The 11469-nt window shown below is 36.8% G+C and overlaps 1 protein-coding gene across 4 annotated transcripts; it reads left to right on the top strand.

Annotated features, from left to right (window-relative positions):
* Positions 1-744: 744 nt before the first annotated feature.
* LOC109505810 (serine/threonine-protein kinase ATG1b-like) lies at positions 745-10957 on the top strand. Of its 4 annotated transcripts, XR_012141282.1 has the most exons (4): positions 745-2447; positions 5322-5435; positions 8280-8348; positions 8468-9759. XR_012141282.1 is itself a non-coding variant. In XM_073257093.1 (3 exons), exons 1-3 carry the CDS (start codon positions 2187-2189, stop codon positions 8522-8524), a joined length of 432 nt encoding a protein of 143 aa, XP_073113194.1. In that variant the 5' UTR covers positions 745-2186; the 3' UTR covers positions 8525-9759. The 4 variants fall into 4 exon arrangements, 1 of the variants encoding a protein (XP_073113194.1); XR_012141281.1 differs by lacking the exons at positions 5322-5435; positions 8280-8348; positions 8468-9759 and adding exons at positions 9767-10110; positions 10208-10957; XR_012141280.1 differs by having other exon boundaries at positions 5322-8348.
* The last annotated feature ends 512 nt before the right edge of the window (positions 10958-11469 follow it).

The following is an 11469-nucleotide window of genomic DNA, read 5'->3' as shown; positions in this document are numbered from 1 at the left end:
AAATTTGATGCAACTAAGTGGTGCGTACTAATGTATTTTTGTTTAGTCATAGATTTTCCAGAAAACATATTATAACTTTATGATCTAATTTGGATGTCCTTAAAATTCTAACAATCTTTTGTGCTGTTCTACATGATTGATAATTTATTGCTTGAAATGAATCTACTATAGGTTGTAAAGTCAAGGGTTTATTATATTATCTTATCAATGTTAACTTAAATTGGCTATCATTTTTCAAGCGTTGAAACCTAGTATTGGTGGAATAGCTTCCCTAGGTTATGACCATAGACTTAATAGACTTATAAATATGCGGTCACAGTCTATGCTTGTTTACTTATTCTTTTTTGTTGTGCTGAGACATCTAATACTATTTTCCTGATCAATATCAAATAGTGGAGATCTTTGTATGTTTTGTTGCATAACTAATATTAGGATCAATAATAAATTGTGACGATGTGTCTTTTTATTCATAAGTCATGATAGCTTTAGTAAAAGTAAGCTTGATATTTAAAATTGCAATAATAATTATGATAGTTTGTTACAAAACCAACTATGAAGTCATAGTATAGGTTGGGGAAGGAAAAATATGATCAAAATTCTAAGAGTCTACTGAATTCTATAATATGAAGGTCAACCTTGGAATAGTTATCTGTGTGGACATTGATGGAAAGATTCAAAAGAGAGTTGGAATAATTTAAATTTGTTTTAACATATGGTAGATTACAAATGGTGGAAAAATATGCTCCAGAGATTCATTAAGATTGTTGATCGACTCATGAGAAAACAGGGAAAAGAGTTAACCATGTTATTGTACTAGGAAAGCTGAGTTCCTATTTTCAGTAAGTGTAGATTTAAAATCTGTTATATGCCCTTATCTTTTTATTACTGGTTATAGATCCAATTCCTAATAAAGTATCTCCAACTTCGGGGGACTTATATTTGGTCTTTGACGATAAGACTCATCATGAGATGGTTGTGTCTGGACATTCAAGGTAACTTTATATGCAAAATTTATGACCAATATCATGCATAATTGCATGTATCTTAACTGAATTTATGATACTTAACTTACAATCATGGGAATAATATACGGGGACCATTATCTATATGATTGGTTCCAGGAGTGCAACTGGGTGGATTAATATCAGCTAACATGCGTGGGGGATTATCAGTTGTGGTTTCTAGGATTAGTCAGAAAAGTCACATGGTAGTGCCCACAACCACGCTTTGTTATAACTGATGGAATGGATGGATGCTGGAGATCAAGGTTAATTTTATTATCAAAGAACTCAAAATTAGCTTGTCTATAACTCTCAGTTGGATTTGATTCTTCATGAGTAAGATTGTCATATCGGATTATCTAAGTTCTTCAGTACAAGTCCTTCTTACGCATGGAGTTTTGGAGATAGTAGATTGGCTTAAAACCATTAGTTGTGTTATGGCTAGTTTAATTTATACGTGTACTAGTAAACTAATTGAAATTATAATATGTATCTATGTTATGACTAGGTTCAATTCCATAAAATGTTATCTTGGTTGCCTTCATGAGAAATTGATGAGCCAATCCTGCCTATCAGTTCCTTGATTGCTTTCTTCTAGGATACACTTTCACTCATTTTCATCGTTTTGCATTAAGGATGATGATTTTCTTTCTCCTTGTGCCTTCTGCCGCATCTGTGATGACAACTCTGTAAAATTCTATTTTGGGAATCTCATTTTTCTTGGGATTTAAAATGATATAGTTCATTGGAACCAATCCTAGCCAATAATCCTGTGATAGATGATCATGCTCTCATCTGACAAACATTCTTCTTGTGATGGAAGGCAGTTTTAGCTTTTAGCTTGCGTGGATTGAATGGAGATTGGAGATGTCTCAGAAGCCTTGCATCTGGTGTTCAACATTCCATCCCGATTACTCTGCTCCACTATTCCTATGTCAGATGCTTTTGTGGAACTGGTTATGGAACCGGAGGCAGTGGAGGGGATGCAGATATCTTCTTTGTTGCAGATATAGGATGCTTTTGTGGAACTGGTTATGGAACCGGAGGCAGTGGAGGGGATGCAGATATCTTCTTTGTTGTTTTCTTTCTTTCTGTTGGTCCATCTGTCCTCCTTGTCTTGTCTTCTCTGGTCTAGGGTTCTTTTTCTTCTTTGGTTAAAAAACAATAGACAGAGAAAAAGGGTCGATGGCAAGGCCCAGCAGCATGGTAGGAGGAGGAGGAGGAGGTCAGCTGGTGGGGAACTACATGATCAGTTGGTGGATCAGGTTGGGGGTGTTTTTGGAGGTGTGGTTGGGACGGCATTGGGTGTGGGGGACGGAGGTGGCCATCATGGGGATTGTCATGCAGCACATGGACAAGAAGCTCCAGGACAGCCTCCTCTCCAATGTCTTCTTCCTCCAAAAGATCAACTGCCCCAACATTATCACCCTTCACGACTTCATCCAGGTTGGTTTTCTTCTTCTTTGCAGTTTATATGGAATTGCAACATTTGGTAGGAGTGGGGGAATTTAGAATGTAGTGGCCTTCCTAATGTATCTATCATCTGCATTTTTAAGGGGCTTTCTGGTTGCCTTACCAGCTTGGCCATGTGATTAGTGTGAATTGAGAATGAGATGACTTTGAAATCCCATGGGCCAAATCAGTAGATTCCAAGAATTTGTGATACAGAAATCACCTTGTCAGATGGTTGCTGGTTTCCCAAAAATTCTTGCCTGGGGAGTGATGGCTACCATCATGCATCATTGAGAGATATAGAGCTCTCTATTTATTCACCATTTGTGATGATGAGAAAAAAACGACGAGAGGTTGGTGATTTTGCATCATGATGAACTGAGCATGGCTGGCTGGTTGTTTTTTCCTTTTTATATTTAACAAATAAGAGAAAAGGATGGTTGGTAATGTTGTTGGCTGAGGATGGAATATTAGTGACTGAAAAATGGAGCAGGGATTTGTGAAGTCAGGAAATGTACTATATTAATTTTGGTACCTCAGCATTTATAAAATATATAAATGCCAGAACAAATATATAAATTAAAGTGAACGCTATTGATGATTGTGCCCAGACAAGCTTACAATTAGTGGTCCATTTTAAACATTTTAACCCCTTAGATTTGTAGTTGGTAAACTGTCGATCAATATACAAAGGTTTAGTTGGTTTAGGAATAGCAATGTAGAGATAATGTGGGGGATAAGGATCCAAAATGAGACTAATTGATGTGTTTGTTTCATGGAGACAACACCTTAGGTTTTGCAGGTATGGAGGATGAACAGATTGTTGAGGATGCCTTCAATTTGAATGACATTTAATGAGTAATATAAAGATGCCCCTTTGGAATATTTTGTAATTGTTACATGTTGGTGATACTTCAGCAACCAAAAGAAAGTGTTATTTAGACTAAAAATGGGAGCTTAAGCAGTGAGAGTAATGGATATACATAGGAACTCTCAGTAGAGATGAGATTGCTGAGAGTTGAATTGTGTACCTAGAGATGAGATTGTTGAGATTTGAATTGTGTATTCCCCATGATGCACGGTAGTGGCAGTGGCAGTGGCAGGGATCAAGGTGATGGAGAACCAAATAAGATGGCGTGCTTGTATGCAGCAAAAACCAAAGATGGCTCTATTACATAGGGATGGATACATATTGAGAAATTACAATGAGAAAAGAAGACATTAGACAGGCTGTTGGTTTTTATAATGCTCTCTATTGATGTCTAAATTACAGTATTTAATCTTGATTAGCTGAGAAAGTGCATATTAGCTGTGGATTTTTCCTTTAATTAGAGCAATTCATAGAGAGGAAGAGTGTTTCTTATATCATAATAATCTTGTTAATGATTGTATTCATTTATATATTTGCCCATCTCATTATCCTAGGCCTCAGAGGTGGTAATCCATCCAAGTATGTATAGCATCATGGAAGTGTTCTGGAAGCTACTATATACACTTAGCTTGAGTTTCGGAAATATTAGATATCTGTGGACATATGTTTTTATGTTGCATTCTACTTGCCAAAATTCTAGCTTCTCTTTTTCTGTACTGCTGTGTTCTTCTACAGCTGCTGCTTTGCAGGTCTTCATCGAGATCTAAAGCCACAGGTTTATTCTACCCTTTTGCACTGCATATTTCTGGTTGTTGATCTCTAATTTCCATCTATTAATACTCTGGGGCAACCTAGTCTATTCAAATACAAAGTATGAGAATTTCTGGAAGGTTGCATTTATGTCTTGATTCTTTGTAGCATACAAGTTACTGTACGTTTTCTTGTAAGGTGTTTTCTAGTTCAGAAGAAAAGGTTTTGTTCATTGGATGCTTGCTTTCTGATTATCATGTTGATAAAAGGGCTGCACTGGTTGGGTACACATTACAGTTCTTTTACAATATTAATATTTACAATATCAATTTTAGATATGCTGCATCTATGTCAAAATAATTTGGAAGTTTGCATTTTCATGTAATTGCATGAATCTGCAGTGACATTGCAGGACAGGTGATAGAATATTCTTTCTAATTAGAGCCATCAAAATGGGCCATGGGCTGCGGGCCGCCCCGTTTAGGCCCTTAAAATAGTAGGGCCGGGCTAGTATTTTGGCAGCCCATTTAACAAAAGGGCTTTTCAACCCGGCCCATTTATAGCCCGACCCATGAAGGGCTGGGCCGTCTAGCCCGTGGGCCGGCCCGTCTATTAAAAAAAAAAAAGAGGCACAATTTTGGTGTAGATTTAGTTTTATTTGTTCTTGATGCCTTTTGTTCTTCTTCTTGTTCATCTTTCTCACATACTAATAGTAAACATCTCCCTCGAATTCACTGAATAGACACAACCAAGAGATAAGTTTATTTTTGTTGTGTCTTTTGTGTTTCTCTGTATGTCTTTTTGATGGAAGTGTTTTTCTGCATGTCATATGAAAATAAAATATAAAGGTCATGCTGGACCTTTCTTTTTGTTGGGCTTGTCTATGCATTTGTAGGAAGAATTTGAAGGTATTGCACAATAAAAATTCTCCATTTCAAGCGTCAATGGCATGTTTACACTGCATTCTTTGGTATAAATAGTAACAACTAGATATATTGATAAAGCGAAAAGTTAAGATTGCAAATCTTCTCTACACAGATCTGGTATATAGCCCAAGTAATAACCGTTCTGCCCATCTTTATAACTTTTTGATGAGTCATGCAATTTTATCTGGTTCTGTCTTGTCGTACAGTTTATTAAGTGCAGTAACTTGAGCTTGTATATTTTTTGGATTTTTATAGCCAGCATATAGAGATATTCATTGAAACAATCATACTCAATCTTAACGCTCTGCTTCTGATTGTCAGGGGTGTTTTTATCTGTCTTCTAATACTTGCTACCAGATCATTAATGGACTAGAATGCGTGGTTGAGGCATCACCTTTGGCCAGATATATCCCTCCTGTTGCAATGGCTTTCACAGTATGTGTCTGTTTTGCAAACAGCATTTATGGGGGAATGCAAGTTGTTGATTGGGCTAGGTGGATTGGTGTTCAGTGACAGTATGTTTATGCAATAAAATTTGGGTTACATACTTACATTACATTTCATCGGAACAAATTTCAACATAATTGACTTACCACTTAATCTTGCATCATAAACATGGATACAAAAGAGTTTGCTTCTCCAGCTCATGATTGTTCTTATAATCATGTGTAAGTTGCAGGCCTTGTTCTGTTAGTTGTGACTGTTTCATCAGCAGATTGATGAATAAGCATCTTGCTTACCTATGTCCCATCTGTTACTTGCTTGACTAAGGATATCTAGAACTTTGTAATGGGGACATACTCATCAGCTTCTCCTGCACTCCAAATGGCCACCTAAATATCCTCAGCTATGCTATGCTCCTTATTTTGGAGTACCATGATTCGTAGAACAAAGCTTGTTTTAATATCTAATAAATATTTCAATTTGTATAGCTTGGATTTTTTCTAATAAAAAAGGTTGGGCATTCTTAACATTATTTTTGCTTAAAACTAAGAGCAGTAACATACATCCCTGAAGTTTATCATTTGTGAGAAAACTCTGAAGTTGATCATTTTGTGGCAGAATCTACTTCTTTCAACATCAGATGAGAATCCTGTGTCGAAAATTGCAGATTTTGGCTTTGCCAAGCGCATTATCTTCTTTTATTCTTATGCTGCAAAAGCTATGCTAAGTTTGCAGCTGATGCTATTTCCTTTTGTGAAAGTTTCAACTAAATAGATCATTACATGAAATTAGTCTATCAGTCATGAGTTGCTCATCCTAAAAGCGCGGATTATAATTGGGCCATGTGATTTCCGTGTCTCAAAGTTGTTTGCCCTATATCATCAACCCACCCATTCTATATTTCAAGTTATCGCTCACATAATTAATATACATACATCATATACACACATACATACAAACATGCACACACACACACACATATGTAGATATGGATACACACACACACAAATACATATATAGATATAGCTTTAGCAAATCAATTGTCATACCTTACGTCTACAGTCCATGACATCATATGACTAGATCTTTTTTCCCTCTTCTATTTTGATGGTTTAGAATATAACATTTTACTTAAAAAAATTTAGCTATCAGTCTGTAAAATTAGAAAGAGTCATGAATGCAAGCATTTGCTTGTCTCAACCTACTATGGCTTATTATTCATGAAATGATACCACTTTTGTGCAACACATGGTTCACACCACTAGCTTTTCAACCAAGCGTGATAATCGATTGTTTGATTAGTAGTTCCTCTCATACTAGGTTGAATTAATATTGCGGCATGGCTATCAATAGGGTAAAACTAACTTGTCTCATGATGATCTAAACCCAGCTCACATTCCCTACTGGTGAGTGAACCATCCAACACTTGGTGAATTTTGCTTCACAATAATAGGAAGAGCCAACATTGAAGGATCAAAAAGCAATGTCACTATGAATGCTTGGCTGCGCAAGCCAGTTATTCTTGCAGTAACCTTTTTGACACCTCTAGCTTCAACTCCGAAGGTCTATAGGATCCATAGGTCATGCTTTCATAGTTCGTATTCATACCAGAAATTAGAATTAAGCAAGTTTTCAGCTTTTTCTTGCATGAGATTTTTATTCTCGTTAAGCTCATCTTAGGACCCTTGCATTATCTTTTAAGAGATGTGCCGCTGAAACTAGCTTAATGGTTATATGTAATAAACAACAACAAACACAGTTTTAGATGTACATTTTTTTTTGATAAAATGGGTGTATTATCTCATCCTAGTATAAATACAGCCAGAAGAGTCTGAATACAAAATATCCTGAAGTTGAACAGGAATCATATCAAATTCCCCCATAGGATTTCCTTGGAATGCCAGGTAACATAAGAAGCCACCAAATCTGTAGCATCGTTTGACTCCCTGAAGTTATGGGTCACTACTCACCTTGAATTCTGGCAAATCCTGAACCATCCCCAAAATATCCATCAAAAGTGGGTAGGTACTGGCCAAACAATGCTGCCTCCTCACCCAACTGCCACTATGCTCGAGTCTTGCTCCAAAAAAAAAAAAAAAAAAAAAAAAAGAAGAAAGATGCGGCTGGCCTTAAGGACTATGGCTGCATATCTGATACCCTCCCATGTCCCTGTCAATTCAGCAATTGAAGTAGAAGCATCGTAAAGGTGGAAGCCCCTTGTTGCCACAAATTCAATGAGAATGAAGTGATGGTAGCGTAGAAATGGGTCAATATCCTTGATGGTCAAATTCTTGTACCAAGAATTAATCATGGCAATGACTCTGGATGAAAGAGAACAGATTGCACATTTTGATATGATGCAGTTACAACTTTGATGATTTTCCTCCATTCATGAGACTAATTACCGGTCTAGGATTGAGTTCAGATTCCACCCCTCCTTTTCTGAGCCAAGGCTCCCCAGTTAGTTTCAAACAAGCATAACAGTGGTTGGGTTTAGATTTAGAGAGCCACTATTTTGTAGTATAATTTTATTTTTTAATTATACATGTTTTTCAAGGTATCATGTAGATTGCATTCCTATAACTGCTTCCTTGGAGTTTCTAGCTGCAAATTGTTTGCTGCAGAACTGCTATTTGTCTTTTTTTGATGGATAGAACTGTAATTTGTCATTCATTTATTTACTTGTTTCAGTTTGGGTTGTTTAGAACAAAGGGCCAAATTATTATTAGTAAAAATGCAAACAAATGATTTAGAGCTCATGCCCATGAAAACGTATAAATGCATGGTTATACATTCTAAGATAGCATCTTTCTAATACTTTCTTCAATTCAGCAGTTGTCCTGACCTGATGGTGGTATTGATTTAGGGTGTTTGGTGTAGTAATGCTGTGCCTGCAACTATCATGTAATTATCTCTCATTTTAGTTATTGAAAACAGATCCATGTTCATGATGCATATGATAGCTGATGTCCTTTTTTTTTTTTTTTTTTTTTTTTTAACTCTTTTGAAATTTTTGTCGACAGAGTATCTTTGGTCGTCCTGCATCAAATTTGGAATTTCATGATCAAAGCCAATACTAAGCATTTTAAGTCATTGAAGTCAAGTCTTTAGGACTCTGTACGCTTGGATAGCTCCCTGAGTTATCAAAGCATGGATTTTTGGAGTCATGTGGTTCGTGCAATATATTATCTCTTTGGTGCTTCCCAGCATGATATAATCTTACTATCCAGATTATAGTTCTGCCCACTTGTTCTGCCTTGTATATGGATTATGGTAAGGTTGAACAGTTGTAGAGAAAGGAGGAGGGTATCTTGGGAAGCTTTATGAAGGCTTTATGCTGGAAAGTATCTGGATTTCCTAGCAATGTACTGTTGAATAGTCTATTGACTTGCAATCGAGTTTGATTCAGCTTTAGAGTGTTAGGGGATGTCAGTTTGATGGTTCTGCAATTTTGTGTGTGGTGGGGGCTGCTTGAGGCAAATGTATTGATGTAGGACCAACATTGTACTTGCCATTTCCAGGTGAGTTTGTGCAAGATTGAGGTGGCCACAAAGTAGTGTTTGTTGATGATAGGGATGCATTTCTATTGGATTTTAGTGGAACATGGGAATGGCCATGGGACTGGACCTGAATCACATTGTTGGTTGTGTGATTCATGTGCTTCGAGTCTTCCATGCTTTTGTGCTTCGCTTTCAATGAAGTGGTGGAACTCCATTTTACATTCTTTTTGCAATGTTTCAGTGATATGTAAAGAATGAGCAACAACCTGGCTCTTGAAGTACAAGTAGGCTAGTAACTAGGTGGATTTCATATGGTCATTTTGCAGAGATTTCGTAGACTGGAAGGTCTTGTTCTTAAATTGATTTTGTTATGTTCCCCAACCAGCCTCTGACCAGACTTACACTGATTTTGTTTGATCTCAACAACACTCAGATTTGGGAACTAGTAATGTTTATGTGTGTTAGAGAGAGACCAAAGAAGGCTTATGTGCAGTTTCAAAGTTATTGTTCAATAGTATTTGTTCTCTTGTTGGAGATTGCATATCTGGGAAACGTCATTTATCCTTTCCACTGCTGCTGGCTAATATAATTCTGCGTTGCATATCTATTCACTCATATGAAGCGTTATGATACAATGATAAAGGTGTATTACTTATGATTGTGACACTACCGTTGCTTTCAGTGGAGCATGGAACATTTAACGTTAACCTCCAATTTCTTTTGGAGCACCCTTTAGATGAAAGATTAAAATAAAATCCTGAATACCATAAACCATTTTCTTGAACATATTAAAATATGAAATTTTCTACATTTCATGAACAGACGGACATCATACAATGTGAGAGATGGCCATCAGGAGAACGTTCTTGTGAAGACTGCATGCCTTTCCCTTCAGATGATGAATACAGTGAGCAAGATGGAATTCCATCTTTGCTGATGAAAAAGAGCTCAACGAGAGCGGCTTACGGATTCCTCTGTTGGTATCGGATTTGACAAAAATCTAGGTTGTAGTCTCACCAAAAATATGAACTTTTTTTCTGGATATAGTTCCATGCATAGACTAGAAGCTGCTGCTTATAGGCATGGTTCCCACAGATCTCTGGGTGGCAATGCCAAAGATACCAAGTTAGCCGTAGAACTAAGGGCTACCAATGTTTCTCTAAAAGGTGTCACCCTCAGCCTTTCTTTGGTCTTTATATTATTTTCTGCTTATTTTACTCATTTTGCACTGATTATCTCTTCTTTGATGTATGGATTCTACAGCCATAGATTCTCTGGAGTTTGTTGACCATGATTATGCCTTTGTGCCTGAACCACCCCCAGAGATGTCATCTTCTTCAGTGAGTGCTTGCCAGTCACGTAATTAAATCACCGTGCTCATCAGAAAGTTCACCGATTGCATCTCCAAAATGTAGTGGATTAATATAAGTGCATCAATGCCAATAATTGGTGCAGCAATCAAAGGAACTCATGCCATTGGTTGCCTGGAAAGTCACAGCTCTCCACCATCTGTGACTTCACAATGATCAAGGGAGACGTGGGAAACTATGGAGCAGACATCAGCCCACTGCATGATGGGGATTATTTTGATTGCCACAGAGTGCGTCAGCTATAGAAAGAAGCCCATCGACAGAGATCAGGACTACGGCAACAAGGATGCTTCCAATTCCAATACAGCAGAATATCTTCAGCTGCATCGGCTCCCAACTGCCAGTTGCTGCTGTTTGTTCGCTAATCAAAAAAGAATTTCTTCATGTAAGTTGGGCATGTGGAGGAGCTTGCCGTGGATCTTGGGCAAAGAATGGCCCAGTCGCTATCGAATTCTTTATGCACCGTGTGCGGTGCAATAAAAGTGACATGAAGTGCACCATCCAATCATCTTGGAGCACATAGTTATCTCTTTCTAACATTATTTAGTATCTGTAATTCTATTTTTTTCGTTTAAAATTTTCAATGACAAAAATGTTTCTATTGTTCTGAAAAAAATTATGACATCCTGTGGCTATATTATGATATTTTGTGGTTAAATTATGAGTTTTTGTATACAGAAAATTATAATTTTTTTCAAAAGTCACAAAGAGGGAAGGATATTTTCATCATTGAAAATTTATAAATTTTTTAAATGACGAAAATATTCTTCCTTATGACATCCCGTTGTCAAATTATGAACAAGAAGTCATAATTTGACCGCAGAATATCTGATCATAAGATGTCATAATTTTTTCAGAAAAGAAAGAGTATTTTTATCATTTAAAATTTTAAATGAAAAAGCAGAATTGTATTATCATCGTTCTCTTTTGAATTACGATCATGAAGCAAAGTTATGCCAACGGTGCAACGCAGCAGAGTGACTTAAAAAGTGATTTTTCTGAGTTACTTTAGAATTGCTATTGATGCCGTACAAAATTATGGCTAAGAAACTACTTTCACCATTATCAATGAGGTGATTAAGGTGCCACTTAGGATATGTGAGGGAGGATTCGAAACGCTGCCATCATATCATGCTAATTCAAGGATGGAACAAT

The sequence above is a fragment of the Elaeis guineensis genome, chromosome 5, assembly GCF_000442705.2.
Source record: "Elaeis guineensis isolate ETL-2024a chromosome 5, EG11, whole genome shotgun sequence".
In the NCBI taxonomy this organism is placed as follows: Eukaryota; Viridiplantae; Streptophyta; class Magnoliopsida; order Arecales; family Arecaceae; genus Elaeis; species Elaeis guineensis.
Note: the sequence above shows the minus strand (reverse complement) of the source record. Positions and strands in the feature narration are given on the sequence as shown.

Bases quoted from the DNA above. Each gene is read 5' to 3' on its own strand.
- LOC109505810 (XM_073257093.1), top strand. From the start codon at position 2,187: ATGGCAAGGCCCAGCAGCATGGTAGGAGGAGGAGGAGGAGGTCAGCTG. The intron at 2,448-5,321 runs GTTGGTTTTCTT...TCTGATTGTCAG, and splicing joins CCCTTCACGACTTCATCCAG to GGGTGTTTTTATCTGTCTTC. The intron at 5,436-8,467 runs GTATGTGTCTGT...TTTTGTCGACAG, and splicing joins CTGTTGCAATGGCTTTCACA to AGTATCTTTGGTCGTCCTGC.